We start from the raw sequence: 14,555 nt of genomic DNA, 5'->3' as shown, positions 1-14,555 counted from the left end.
TCTGCTCTGCTCTGGGGCAGCCTCACTTCATGTGCAGGGGGATGGTTTGGGCGCTGCAATATAAAAAAGATATGAAACTATTGGAGAATATCCAGTAGAAGGCCATGAAGATGGTGAAGTGTTTGGAGGGGAAGCTGTGTGAGGAGCAGTTGAGTCATATCTGTTCAGCTTGGAGGAGTCTGAGGGAAGACCTCATTGTGGTCTACGGCATCCTCATGAGGGGAGGGGCCCTCTTCACGGTCATGACCAGTGACAGACCTTGAGGAAACAGCATGAAGCTGAGTCAGGGGAAGTTTCAGTTGGATATTAGGGAAAGGCTTTTCACCCAGAGAGTGGTTGGGCACTAGAACAGGCTCCCTATGGAAGGGGTCACAGCACCAAGCCTGACAGAGTTGAAGAAACATTTGGACTCTCAGGCACATCGTGTGATTCTTGAGGTGTATTGTGTATTGCCAGGAGTTGGACACAATGATCCTGATGGATCCCTTCCACCTCAGGATATGACATGAATCTGTGAATGTTATGGAGCTGAGGGTGGCAGGCTCTGCATCTGCCATCCCCAGAGCTGGAGGAAGGCTTTGTCCCTGCTTTCTGGGAGTAGGGTCAGTCCATTGGCCTATCTGCTTGGAGGGCTGTCTGCTCCATTTATGCCAGGTGCAGCTGCTCCCTGGAAAGAGACATTTTGCAAGAAGCAGCTGTAGTGAAGCTTTGCGCTGCCTTCAAGGCTTGTTTCCAACTGCTCTAGTAAAGAAATGGAAAACACACCTGTGCAAAAGTGCCAGGCACCAAAAAGCATGGGTCCTAAAAGCAGGCAGGCAGCTCCTTCTGAGCAGAGATGTGCTGGTGTTCACCTGCAGGTGCCATATCACCTGCCAACACAAGTAAGGACACTCCCAGCAGGAGCTGGGAACCTTAGCCATGCTAGTCATGGAGAAACTCCCTTCACATGGCCAGACTCATGGGGGCCAGGTACACCAGCAATGATTACGAGTTTCTGATGTTGTCCTGTGGCCCAGGACCTGAAGAAGGCTGGAGGCACTGTGCAGAGACATGCAGAGTTTATAGATGCCCCTGATGCATTCAGAGTTGCATTTCTTCTCCCCAAGAGCAGTGTAACTTCCTAGGGCCTGCTTAGGCCCAGCTTTTGTCCAAGTGGTTAAAAGGGAAGGAAGACATGTTCAGTGGAGGAAGAGGACTAGGGTTAGGGTTAGAGCTCAGCAGACCTGTGCTTCCTGCTGGCATGGAGACACTGCCCTCTCCACCGTACATGATTCTGTGAATGTGGCTGTTCTTGTCCTTGCAGTCATTCTCCATGGAAATATCATGGAGTGGACTACCCTTTTCTATTCTCATCTATTCAGTGTGCCAAGCAGGAAAGCTGCCTTTCCAGGACAGGGCATCATCTGGCTCAGAAGGAGGGCCTTATTAACCCTTTCATGCTTTCACAAAAGTAGTATTTGTTGAAACAAATGTGTGTGCTGTCTCCGTCAAAGAACATGGAGCTCCTGTGGTGGTGTAAGGTCAGTGTAGTTGAGGTCCAGGTCCCCATGTGCCATTTGGTCCTCTGACATTTTTCATCTCTGATTCTACTGGGTTAAACAATTGATTGACTTACTAATATTCAGTATCCAGGTGAACCTTTTGGAATGGCATGCATTCTGCCACAAAACGTGCCTCCCTTCAGGCTGGGGGGCACAAGACACAGACTGGGCTCCCAAGCCCAATCCCAAACCCAGCAAATAAACTTCATTAAGGAACCTGAGCATAAGAGAACAGACTCAAGCCCACTTTACATGCATTTCAATCTAGTAATAGTGCTCACTGTTTTATTACTTTGGTTAAACATATACAAACTGAATAATCAGAAAACAGTTGCATGACACTTATATTCCAAACTACATTGCTCAAGGACTTCCTCAGAGACAAAATTTGTCTCTATAGCTAAAATATCACAGTCAGCAGAGAGGCAAAGACTTGAGATTCACAAAAGTGGTTAGGAATATAAATTATCACAATATTTCCACATACATTATTTTTCCTGCAATTCTCAGTTAAAAATGTTTCTAAAAGTAATAAATATTATTAAATAACAATTGTACAATAAAACTTCTTTTTACAGCAAAATAGTCACTTTTTAGTTTTGTTGTTGCTGCCCACACAATGCAAAGAAAAACATTTACCTCAAAAAAAGAAACCTAACTTCTTTCAAGTTTTAACTCTGCAGGACTTTACTAAGAAGCAGTTATCACAGCAATCCAGACAAAAAGGACACATATATATACTAATAATAATCTTCACATTCTTCACTTCATAGAAAATTTCACTTAGTTTTGAATTAATGTATGCCTGGGTGTGTTTGGTGTCTTGTTCATCATGGAAGAAAAAGGAGGACTGCTGGAAAAAGCTTTCATTGACCTGGACTTTATTTGATCTTCATGGTAACTACATAAAGTGTAAATCTGCATCTTAATCTCAAATTCTGAGGCTACCTTTGTTTTCTGAGTCATCTGCACTGTCTCATGCAGTGGTGTAGCAGAATGAGTCACGTAGTTCTAGCTTCTGTTTTCCTTTCGTTTCCATGACCTGTTGTGTTGTCAAACAAGGTTGAAACATGGTGGTTTGTACAGTGCTTTTGCTAGAAATGTTTAGCTCCAAAATCTTATCCCCATTACTGAGACAAAAAAAAAAAAAAAAAAAAAAAAGCCCTGTATTTTCTCCCTGGAAGCCTTAGGAGATGTTTACATTGGAGTGTGCAAAGGAACAGATCAGGGCTTGTGAACATAAACGTCTCAATAAGAGATGAGCAGTAGGCTTTGTATCCCCAGAGGTTCTGCTTTAACTCTATCAACCAATTAGCATGTTTATAATTTGGCAACAACTCTCTATTCTCATTAGTGGTTTAAATGCCTACTGGCTCATGTTTCCAGGCTTCACATTTCTTATCCCTGAAGTTTTCTCTCTCAAGACGGCTTTTCACTCTCTATCCAAGCCTCAGGTTAACTGCAGGCAAATTGTATGTCCATGTTGTCTTTTCCACGGGCCAGCCCTCATTCCAGCTGCAAACAATGCAGATATGAGCAAGGTCCACAGACACTGTCTGTAAGTGAGTAGAGTAAGTCTAGCTGATCACAGAGCATTAAGTGGAAATATACCTGCTATTTTGACAGCTTTGAACACACATAAAAGTGTGAAGAGTGCAAACCTCAGCTTGAGCAAAAAAGACCATGTAAGTCAAAGCAGTTTTGACAGTACACTAAAGTATGTCTGAATTTCGACTTTATGCAGACATATTTTGAAACTGTCAGGCAGATAAAAAGGGAAGTATGTCTCTTACTTCAGCTTAGACTTCATTTATGCAAATATGGATTATGGTTTACTTAATATAAAGTCTTGGTTTTACCACTTCCTTTGGATAGATATTGGAAGCTAAAAACAGCTTTGAAAGCAGGATTTGTAATCTTTTCTCTAGTATTCACAAGTTCCAAATATCCCTCCGATAACTGCAAATTTCCTAGACGGTGCAAAACTTTGCTGGTTATCAAATCTACTGACAAATGTCTAAATATGCCTCAATTCTATTATTAATACATTATATCTGGTATCTATGTTCCAGCAGCAATCACACTACAATATATTTTTATTTAAATTCTCCTCATCTTACTGCATATGATGCCTGGGGACCATGGTGATAAGAAAAGTGAGTATATTATTCCACAGTGTGGAAAAAGTATGAATATAGCCTATAGAAAACCTTCTGCCGGCAGGTGACATTTACCAGACTGTTAAACATTTAGTTCCATTTGCACATTTTGCACTGAAGTCTTGGTCCCAGGACTATGTCCTTTGTTCAAGCGTTTATTGAATGTCTGGCAGACAGGTTTTGGCAGGACCAATGTTACCTCCCATTGTGAACCCTGTAGGAAATTAAGTGGAGTGAAACAACTGTATAGCTGGGCAAAAAGGCAGGCATTAAGCCATGGAAATACCATCCTCTCATATGGTGAACAGCCAGGTATGGTAAGTTTGAACATCCTCTTCTTGCATTAAGGAAAGGGAAGCTGCAACTTCTCACTCTGAAAAAACTCCCATTTGTCAGAAGGTAATTCATTTTTCAAACAATATTTTCAGGTTTTGTTGCTTCTGAAGCATCTGAAATAATGAAAAGTTTGGGAACATGATTGTACCTAGATGTGCAATCTATCACTGTCAGCAACACTGGATTAATTTTATTAACTTAATAATTAATCTAGATCTGCAAAAAAAAAAAAAAAAAGAAATCAAAATATCAAAATTATCTGGTTCACATATACATGTTCTTTGTTTAAAGGCATTGAATGTGTTTTCATTGTCATTCATTCCTATAGTTGCAACAGACTCAAATCAAAACTGTTAATCAGATAGGACTCAAAACCAATGTAGACAGTCTGGCATGATATTTAGAGTTCCAGTTCTGACTTCTCAGCTATTCGCTGAAAAGACATCAAAAGATACTATAATATCACCTAATCTCAGTGATTTCTCTTGAGTCGAGAAATGTTTTTCATTCAGTAAAATCCCACTTCTTGAAGTCATGGTCCTTACCACAAGGAGATGTCTAGTCCTTGAGATTGTATAAAAAATTAATTAAAAAGGTGAGGTACTCTAACCAAAGGTGAACATCAAACTACTCACATTATTATGCTGTCAGTTGTCAGGTTTTCGGCTAACTTCTCAGTATTTAAATTTATCTTATTACTTCTGCTTCTCTTAAATTTGTGGCAGTGTTGGCTCCTTACAGAAGTGAGCCCAGCCATTCTAGCAGGCTCAATTAGTTCTTGTTAAAATCAGTTTAAAGTTGGTCTAATGACAACTGGTTTGGAGCTGCTATCCAAATAGCTTTACAATTCATTTGCCCTTTTCATAAAGGAGAAAGCCAAATCTACCAGAGATTTCTACCTACCTTTGTGGTAGATTTCAAATCTACCAAACATGGCTGGATCCAAAAATGGAGTACTGAGTGGCACACATGCTCTTCCTTTCTGGACAACCGTGAGACTGTGTGGCTCCCAGTGATGTAGAAAAGCCTCTGTATCCCCACGTATGGCCAGGCAGGACCTGCTGGCTCATCGTGTTGCAGTGCAATGGTGCTACTGCTGTCTTGGACCACATTGCATCTAGACAAGATGTATGTAAGCTTTACATCATCGTGGATATGCTGAGCTGGGCAAATTGGCTATGCTGACAGAGCAGCTCAAAATAGCCACGTTCCCCTGGAGGCACAATATGTGAAATATAGTCTGGGAAATTCAGTATTTCTCTGAAGCAGTTTCATTTTGTGTCTCCTTGGCATCAGCTTTAATTTCCAAAACATGCAGCTAAGTGGCTGCTAAGTCATTAAAGTGACAGGACAGTGGTAAAAAAAAAAATTAAGATATCTATTTCAGTGTATGTTTAGTGCCTTAAATCCATACACCCAAATCTTGTCAAATTTTTCCAGGATATTTAGGAATCCAGAATGGACATTGCGAGCAGGTGGGCTTCTTGAAGACATGTAAGAGGGTTATGCACCAGACTTTTACTGAAATTATATGCAATATACAAAGATAAAAAGACACCTTGTCCTATAGGTCGTGATATCACAGTGAAAACTTTCCAGGACATGGCTACAGGAAGGTTAGAGCATGGAATAACAATCATTATATATGAAAAAAGAAATGGCAGCTGAGATAATTTAAACTGGAGTATGGTGAGATATGGGTAAGTCATTTTGTGAGACTCTCAGACAAAGTAATTTTGGTGGATACTACTTTGGCATATAAGATCTGTTCCTATTTCCTTGCTACTCCCAGTCTAGTAAAACAAAATTTGAAGAATTCTACTAAACTCAGTGCCATACTGATCTGGGTTGAATTTAGCATTTAATTGCTCTCCCTAGCTCTCAGCTCTCATTCAGACCTAGAAATATCAAATAATAACTATCTTTAGTAAAATTAATCACGAGCATTTGGTTCACTAATGTCTTTGTTTGGCTTCTGGATGTCAGAATTACAGAATCAAGTGTATTTTTACAGAGGTGCATGATTAGTCTTAAGTGTCAATAATTTTCAGTTTTGAGATTACTCAAAATCAAACTTTCAAGTTGCAACTTCACCATATTTAAAAGCAGAGGGCACAAGAAAGTTATTTCAGAATTTTAACATGATAGTCCTGCTGAATACATTCTAAGTGAATTCTTCAGTTAGTTTCATTATGGTTTGACAAATTTTTAAACTTAGCAAATTCTTAGAACCAAATGTAACTTTAAGTATACTGCAGGGTAGGCAGGTACTTAACCTAGACTTACCCTGTTGAGTTTTTGTGAATCAAGTCTGAAGATTTGATTTGAGAGACTGCTGCTAGAGAAGATCTTGAATTGCTGAAGGCTAAATCTTGACTCTGGCACAAGCATTGCATTTACAGGAACTGTGTCTATTGAATTTGACTCATAATAAGATTCATAGAATGGGAAAATAACTTTATATAATGTTTCAATGTGAACAGTACAAACATCCCTTAAAGCATTTCCCAGTACCAAAAGTCAAGGGCATTGCTGCCAGAAATGTGTCTTTATTGTGTGTGTATTTTTTAAACTTGATGTTTAGAGAAAAACAGTATATTTCCAATACCTATCACTTGCTGAAGGCCAAAATGAAGTTATGCTTTGGCAAGTAAATGCAAGTGACATCATTTACAAAACTGACCACTGAGTTCAGAAATTTTTCACTGCTTACCAAAAGAAAAGATTTTTCAGATCTTTGAAAAATCTTTGTCTTTGAACAGTCATGTTCATCTTGTATTAAGCCTATTAAACACAAGTTATTTGAACTTGCCTAATCAGTATGCAACATCTCGTTTGAGACTGTTAGTTCAAGGACACCTAGATCTTCACCATAAGCAGAGAACTACTTATAAATAACCTTAGCACTGAAATTAAAAAATTGAAGTTACAATATACTGTTACAATATCATTAGAAAAATCAAAGTACACACCTTGTACACATAGAGATCACACCAAGTCATTGCTAAAGTAAGATACAAATGTTTTGAATAGCATCATATAAGAATTCAAACTTGACATCAGAAAGATAAAATCCTTTTGATATCAGTGACAGTGAATAATGCTTTTAAAAAACATTTTATGCTAAATTCTGAGTTGTAATACTAGTTACTGAATTCAGATTCCTTCTATGGTTAACTGTCATAATCCATCTGTAATCCCCATAGTTGTGCTTCTTAGGTAAAATCAGAAATAAGATTTGTAGTATTAAATTTCTCAAGAAATTGAGATTGCTGAATTCTATTTTTTTTTTATCTGAACAATCACACTTGTCATTTTTCTTTTGGTAAAAACACATGGCACAGAAGATAGTTTTATACTGTCAACAAACAGACTTGAAAAATATAAATATATACTGTATTTATATATAATGTGTATATACACTATCAACATTCACATTAGAGAATCTGAACAATTTTGTTGAAATTACTTTTAAGAAAGGCTTATGATGTGATTTCATGTCACATAAAGCATTGAAAATGTTCAAGTGGACCATATGAAATGGGGCTTCTTAAACTTAAATAAAACATACTTGTGAAATGTATGTGAATATGTGGACATTTTAATGTACATTTTCTTTTCAGAGCTACAATTTCTACCAGTTGTAGCTTTCAAATTGCAATTACTAAAAGAGTTATCTGGAGTCAGTGTTTTCTCTCAGCAGGCTGTTGCAGGCAGAGTTCACTCACTGAAGAAACAATAGGCAAATTATTCTCAAGGTGATAGTTGATGAGATGACTTATGCTGTCAAAGACACGATCTTTTGTACGAACCTTCAAAAAAAGGATGCAAGAAGATAGATTAAAGAATAAAATAGTTTTCCCCTTAACACTAAAACTGTCTAAGAATAAAATGACAAAATCATATTTTAGAAACTGGTCCCTCTTCCATCAAACTTGGTGGAAATTTAGCGCTTATCCAGTATGGTTTCTGTTTTCTCTCTCACTCCCCCTACTTTCACCAAATGCATATTTTGCATGCAATTCCATGGACCAGCCTACTCTTATGACTCTTTCTGAATAGGCCTGCTTGAAAATGTCTTTTCATGATTTTGTTTCACTGTAAGTCAGACTTTTCTTCTTCAAGGGATCACCTACTTCTTTGAGGTGTTTGCACCTTTTAAAAAGGTGCAAAAAAACCTATCATGCCTGATATGTCAGAAAACAGCTTCTCTGTACACCTCAGCATATTTTGTGCTTTTCTTCTTCCACTACTCAAAAATTACCTTCCTAGAAAGTGATCCATCCACCATATGTGCTTAGCACCATATTTGTCCTGTGCTGCACAATACATCCTTGTGCCTTCAGAACTGAAACACTTCAGGGTAGGAAAAGTATTTTTTTTAGCCCACATGCCAGCTCTCTGTAGCAGCATCCTGCTGGTATGCAATATTCCACCCATGATAGGAGGAAACTGATATTGCAGGACAAAACAGTCAAAATTATGACAATCCAAAACCTAATCTATATTACAAAGCAATCTTTAATTATTTAGCCACATGTTCACAAAACATTTCCTTCCTAAGTTTTGAATGAGTTAGGCATACAAGTGCTACAGGCAGAGCATAGATCCACCCCAAGCAAGCCTGTTGCACTAGAATTTTGTATAGGGCTGGCTTTACACTGCCTCAAGCAAACACTTGTGACTAAGAAATGTCATCTATTTTCCTCAATCTAGTCTCAGGAAGGGAAAACAACTTGTGTTAAAACTTTCCAAAGTCATCTTATGCTGTGGTGGACACTTCTGAAATAATTCACTTTCAACATTAAGTTCTGTAAAAATTCTTAGAAGCTTAACACAGTATGTCACAGGATAAAAAACTGTGATGCTTTCCGGTCAGCCTACATGTAGTTATATTTCTGAAGGAAACCAAGAGACTCTTCCAATTTTTGAAGCATTCTGCTTTGTCACTACTCTAAAATTAAACTGTATGTTCAAAATGAAAAGATAGCTTTAAAAAATCACTAACTTTACCTATCTGCATTCTGAGATTTTCTTACCGTAAGTTAGACACTCTACCATCACCAGGGGTCTAATTCTAAATGCAGAAAAATCCTGAGGTCCTCCCTTTTAAGTATCCATTATCTGAACGAGCGATTTCTTTTTCCTTTTTTTACTTTTTTGTTAGCTGGATGAGAGCAGAAGCAACTGGACAGTTAACTCTGCTCCGAGAACACACCCTTAAGACCTGTTACGTGTCACTGGGTACTGTGTGTGAAATTAATTTTCAGGCAACATTTGTGTGAATCAGTCTTCAAGAACAATCCCGCTGAGACCATACAGATGAAATGCAAGCCACTGGCACACTATGGTGGCTGGCCACACACTGGCATTTTATTGATGGTTCTCTACTTTGACAAGTTGCAAATAGGGCTGCTCAGAAGCTGTGTCAAGATCCCACAAATCATACAGACAGCACAGCTGTCTGTAACTAACCACAGTTGCATAAAATCATTGTTCTGGAACAGTGCCTCCTGAGCCAGGCATCTCAGAGCCATTTGGGCCATGATGATACAAGCAGGCTGAGGGAAGGATAGGTGCAGATAACAAGCAGGTTCCTAACCAAGGAGGACAGCAAATTAGAGATGCACTAGAGGCAGAGCAGCAAAGATGGGGGAGCCCCTCCAGCCTGTACAGGAAAAAAAAAATGCCCTGGAAGTCATCACAGGACCTGCGTATGCCATGCCAGTCAGCACTGCAGCAGAGCTGCCAGTGGGACACAGCATTCCTGCACTTGCCAGGTCACACAGCAGTGTTTCCCATGCAGTAGCCTGTCACAGTTATTTGTGGGCTCATGAGGAAAAGAAAATTAGCCTACCTTGTTGCAGGAGTCACAAAACTACTGGCAAATTTTAGCAAAGGAGGCTGCCCCTCAAGAGGCATAAAGCCACTCCCCTGGGCTGGTGTACCCATCAAAGCCAGGACTAGGCATCTGGCACCTCAAAAGTGCAAAATCATTCTTTGACTGGCCTCATGTGGCAAATGTAACTAATTGCAACAAGTACCATGGACGCTCCTCACCACTCCAGGACTGACGTAATTCTGCCAGAGCTTTCTCAGCTCAGATGCTAACAGGCCAGCTCCTTTATGGGAGCTTCTCACTTACCTTGGCTGGTTATCAAAAGTTGTCCTTTACAGAGGAAAGGAGTTGCCTACTTGCAGCTACCAGGAGCTAAGAATAAAACTAATGAAAATTATTTCGATCTCTCTGAAAAGCTTATGCCTCCATAGAAGCAGGACAGGACAGCTACAGAAAACTGGGGCTCCCTTGCCCCCTCCACCCTGCTGTGAGGAAGGTCCCTTCATCAGCTGAGGGAGTCTTTGTGCAGCAAAGAAATGGAACAGGCTTACCCCAATTCTCTCCTGGGCAGGAAAACACTGAGGGCCTGGTCCATATCCCAGGTAACAGAGATGCCAAGCAGGCTAGCCATACCTCCTTCCTTTAGCAAGAATGCTGAAGTGGCTTAGCTGCACTTTTGACCAAGACTGCACAACAGCGGTCAAAGTGTGAACTTGCTTGGGAATCAGGTCCCTAAGGCTCCCTGCAATGTGCAGAAATCATGTGCTAGGTCTTCAGCTAGGCATCAGGGAAAAAATTAGAGATGTGATGGCACATCTGAGATATGAGGTGGTGCTTATGATAAGTTGTGAATAAGCTGTAAAGAAGATTAAAGGCATCTAGAGAAAATGAGTAGAGTCAGAAACCTCCTCTATTAGTGAGGAGTCAGTGCTTACAGTTCCTTCTGGGTCAACCAAAAGAAGATGCTTGGCTTGTCCTTTGTGCATGCCTGTCAGCACATAGGAACCAGGATTCGTGGTACTTTTCCTCACAAGGAAATCTCCACATTTCTTTAATAGCTGTTCTGCTTCTTTCCTGCTCATTTCTCCTTGATACCATGGCTCTGTACTCAGGTCTTCAGCTTCAGTCTGCACAGCTACTCTGGATAAAGGAGGACTGGTGCATCCCATGGAGGTGGATTTCTTCAGCAGAGCCTCGGATGTTTGATTCTTGAGAGCATCTTCAAATGGTTCTTGTTATGAAAATAGAAACAAGAGCAGGATCATTCAGAGGTAAGTCATGTAGCCAAACAGTGATTTTCTGGTCATTTTAAACTAGATTTATTTTTCATTACAACTACTTCTTTTTATGAAAAAAAATAAGGGAAGATACACTAATAGACTTACTGATTTATATAATATATTAAGACTGAGGAGTGTAATGTGTTTAAAATGTATGTTATGCACAGAACAATACTGATTAAAATCAGGCTGAACCTTGGTAGGATCTTTGAAAGGTACTGGTTTATTTCAGTAGTGGCTATTGTCAACAGCTGTATTTATATGATCTGGTACCAGGCAAATCTTTTCTTCAGTCTTTCTAGGTATGTCAGACAGTTTAATTTCAAATAAATTGCATAATAGGGGTACCTAATGTCATTATACTCATATCTGGTCTCTGTTCAAACAACTTATTCATTTAAAAATTATCCATTACTGAGTCTCCAGCCCAAGGCTATGTCTAGTAAGGAACATTCACTCTCACCACTCAGCCTACTCCCTACCCTTCGTCTAGGAAGAGAACTTCATAAAACAGACACAGGTTTACAAATTTAACACCCTTTGCTTAGTTAAAATCACCCTTGGAGAAGCACATTTTAAACCTCAGCTAAGTCCTGAGCTCAGTGCAATTGTAGAGTTGAGTGGAAAGAAGCGTCATAATGAATCCCAACAGCCTTACAGAAATAGCAATGAGGGTGCACAGGGTGCCTCGTTACATGTTGTACTGACCTCTTGGAAGCTATTTCCTCCAGCTAGATCTTCATCTGGCCCACCAGTACATATCAAAAAGAAATAATGTTCTGTGCCCCTAGGCTCACAAAAGGGTATCTGGAGAGCAGCACAGTGAAGCGATACACCAACTCTAAACAGATTGTTCTGATGCAAGGAGTACAAATCCCTGTTTGCATGGGGCCACAGAGAGGCTAATTTAGGTCAAAGAAATAGGCAATATGTTGTGCTGTCCCCTTTTTTTGATATCTCAGCTAGCTATTAAAAATAACTTCTAAATGTCTTCACTATACCACAGTCTGCACAAAGTCCAACATATGTTTATCTCAACAGACCACTATCTTAGGGCTAATTGGCACATTTTCTAATACTACTTTTCTCTGATATTCCAAAGGCTGATAACAGTTAACATCCCTGATTCCAAATAGCAGATTTTTCTCCTTTAATATCTATATTCACAGATAGATATTATCTCAACTTTCTTCCCTCCTTTCTTTCTTTCAATTGAACATCTCACTAAGCTGTGGAAATAGAGTCATATCTCAGCAAAAACACGCCATTAAAATGTTTTTTTCCTATACTAAGATAACAGAAATGTTGATACTTTATTTTACAAATAATTTTTTAAGCACCTACTGCTTTGTCTCACTTCCTTTTAATTATATGAATTGGATTAAATAAAGCATGAATAAGCAATTTATTTGAGGTAAAAAGAGAAAAAAAACACAAGAAAACTTTCTGTGCATCAAATGCTTTCACCATTTCTTCACTTTATGTATCTTCTCAAGGCTGAAAACAATGTGTATTAGTAGCACCAATACCAAAATATGGCTCATGCTTAAGCTGTGGTTTTGCAGCTAGGGTGATGATTCTGATCTAGGAAAAGCTGCTTTGAAGCTGGAAGAGATAGGACAGTAGGCCTACCCAGAGTAAGAGGCAACTCAGAACTTTAATTTCCATGCTAGATTCCTTGTAGCACAAAGATTTTAATATATGCATTGACTTCCTCATGACATACTCACAGGACAGGCTGAAGACTATTCTCCACCCATCCATGCCTTTACCCTCCTTTACCTTCCTGTATGGCAAGTTTCCTGATTAATTTTTCTTCTGACATAATTACTGTGATGCTAAGGATAACATGGACTCCAACTAACCTTAACACAGATGTTATACAGACTAGCTCCAAGTCTTCAGCAACTCTTATTTTAGTTCAGTCCAATATGAAACCACACTGGATATTAAAATTCACCATAATTACACCAGGAACACTAAATTTAGAAAACTGAAAAATGATTTTTTTTTTTAATACAGAACTAATGCATCAACATATTTGGTCACTTATTAGAAGGAAAGTGAATAGGGAGGGAACTCACTCATGTCAAACAGATCTTTTCCTGGGCTGTCTGCTTCAGCATCCTCTGCTGTTCCAATGAAGGTACTTTCTGCATCTGCCTGAAGTACCAATAGATCTTCTCTATTTATATGCTGGGTGTTTACATATATTGGCAGCTCTCCTGTTGGTACTGTTTCTGATTTATCTTCTAACATACTGCAAATATCCAGAGATCCTAGAAAAGTCAAGATATTTTTTGTGTAATTGACAGAACAGTGTTGACCAATTATCATCAGACAACATCACTATAGGTTAAAATTTCTGGCTTGGGAGATTTAAATCAATAGTTGTTGGATCTAGTAGAAAAAGTGTTAATTAATGGATTCAGAACTGTGTTTCAATGAGAGTATGGTGGGGCTATTTCCCAGGAGGAAAGGAAATCTTTGTAAATAAAGATCATAAATTTCAAAAATTATATTCTGTTGGCGAGTCATGAGAGGAGGAAAAGGTTTAAAATCCTCAAAAGTGTAAAGATTAACATAGAAAATATATTCTGGTATTTGAACAAAAGTTTCTCTAGAGACACAGTAAAGTTATCACATAAAGCTGGATAGGGTGGAATTTTTATATTACTTTTTGTTTTGACATTACTTGAATTCAAAGACAACAAAAGGAATATTATACACTATTTTCTATTTGTTGAGTAGAGAACATTGCTTCACATTTCAAATTAAACTTCTCACTTTAAGCTTTTCATTAGAAAATTCTATTTTGCATACCCTAGTGGGTCACATTTTCAGAACAGATCATGCAGAAGACCCTTAAATATCATGGGGTTTTAAGATACAAAAAGTTAGAAAGATGAAAGTCTGGATAATATTTATTAGCTGCTCTGCAGAAGAAAATGGTTCATGGATGTGTGCATTTAATAATTTATCTAGAGGTAATTAGCAAATGCTTTTCACTGGTATCAACACTAAAACTAAGACAAAGGGAATCTATCAACCCAGTTCCATTCACTGCCTTAAGACTTTGAGGTACCAGACTTTCACATGCTTTGCCCTTCAAGATCACCTGCAGTATTACAGCTAAAAGTAGCAAAACTCACCTTGTTTAACATGCTCATGATGCCATTCTTCACTGAATTTTTCTCCTAAGTGATGGCTCTGATAATAAATTTGCTCTCCTCCCATTCCTGATGCAGACTAGAATGGACACATGTGCAATGAATTTTTAAATTTCCTTTAAGATGCTCAGACACATTACAAGTGACTCTGCCAATTTTCTTGGATGTATTTTGTGTACTCTCACTCTTCCTTTCCAATTCATCATAATTTCAGACTATACATATCCCAA

At 38.7% G+C, this 14,555-nt stretch overlaps 1 protein-coding gene across 8 annotated transcripts in view; it reads right to left on the bottom strand.

Annotated features, from left to right (window-relative positions):
• Window positions 1–7,567: 7,567 nt before the first annotated feature.
• The window catches only part of SHC3 (SHC adaptor protein 3), a 53,293-nt gene continuing 46,305 nt past the window's right edge, over window positions 7,568–14,555 (bottom strand). For all 8 annotated transcript variants that reach the window (XM_030258550.4, XM_041711401.2, XM_030258549.4 and 5 more), the window contains 4 exons: window positions 14,308–14,404; window positions 13,240–13,434; window positions 10,811–11,106; window positions 7,568–7,848 (listed from right to left, as the gene is read on the bottom strand). In XM_030258550.4, the coding sequence (XP_030114410.2) occupies window positions 7,720–7,848; window positions 10,811–11,106; window positions 13,240–13,434; window positions 14,308–14,404 (717 nt within the window). In that variant the 3' untranslated portion in view covers window positions 7,568–7,719. The remainder of the gene's footprint in view (window positions 7,849–10,810; window positions 11,107–13,239; window positions 13,435–14,307; window positions 14,405–14,555) is intronic.

Source organism: Taeniopygia guttata, chromosome Z (genome assembly GCF_048771995.1).
Source record: "Taeniopygia guttata chromosome Z, bTaeGut7.mat, whole genome shotgun sequence".
Classification (NCBI taxonomy): domain Eukaryota; kingdom Metazoa; phylum Chordata; class Aves; order Passeriformes; family Estrildidae; genus Taeniopygia; species Taeniopygia guttata.
The sequence above is the reverse complement of the archived record's forward strand: the minus strand, read 5'-3'. Positions and strand labels throughout refer to the sequence as shown.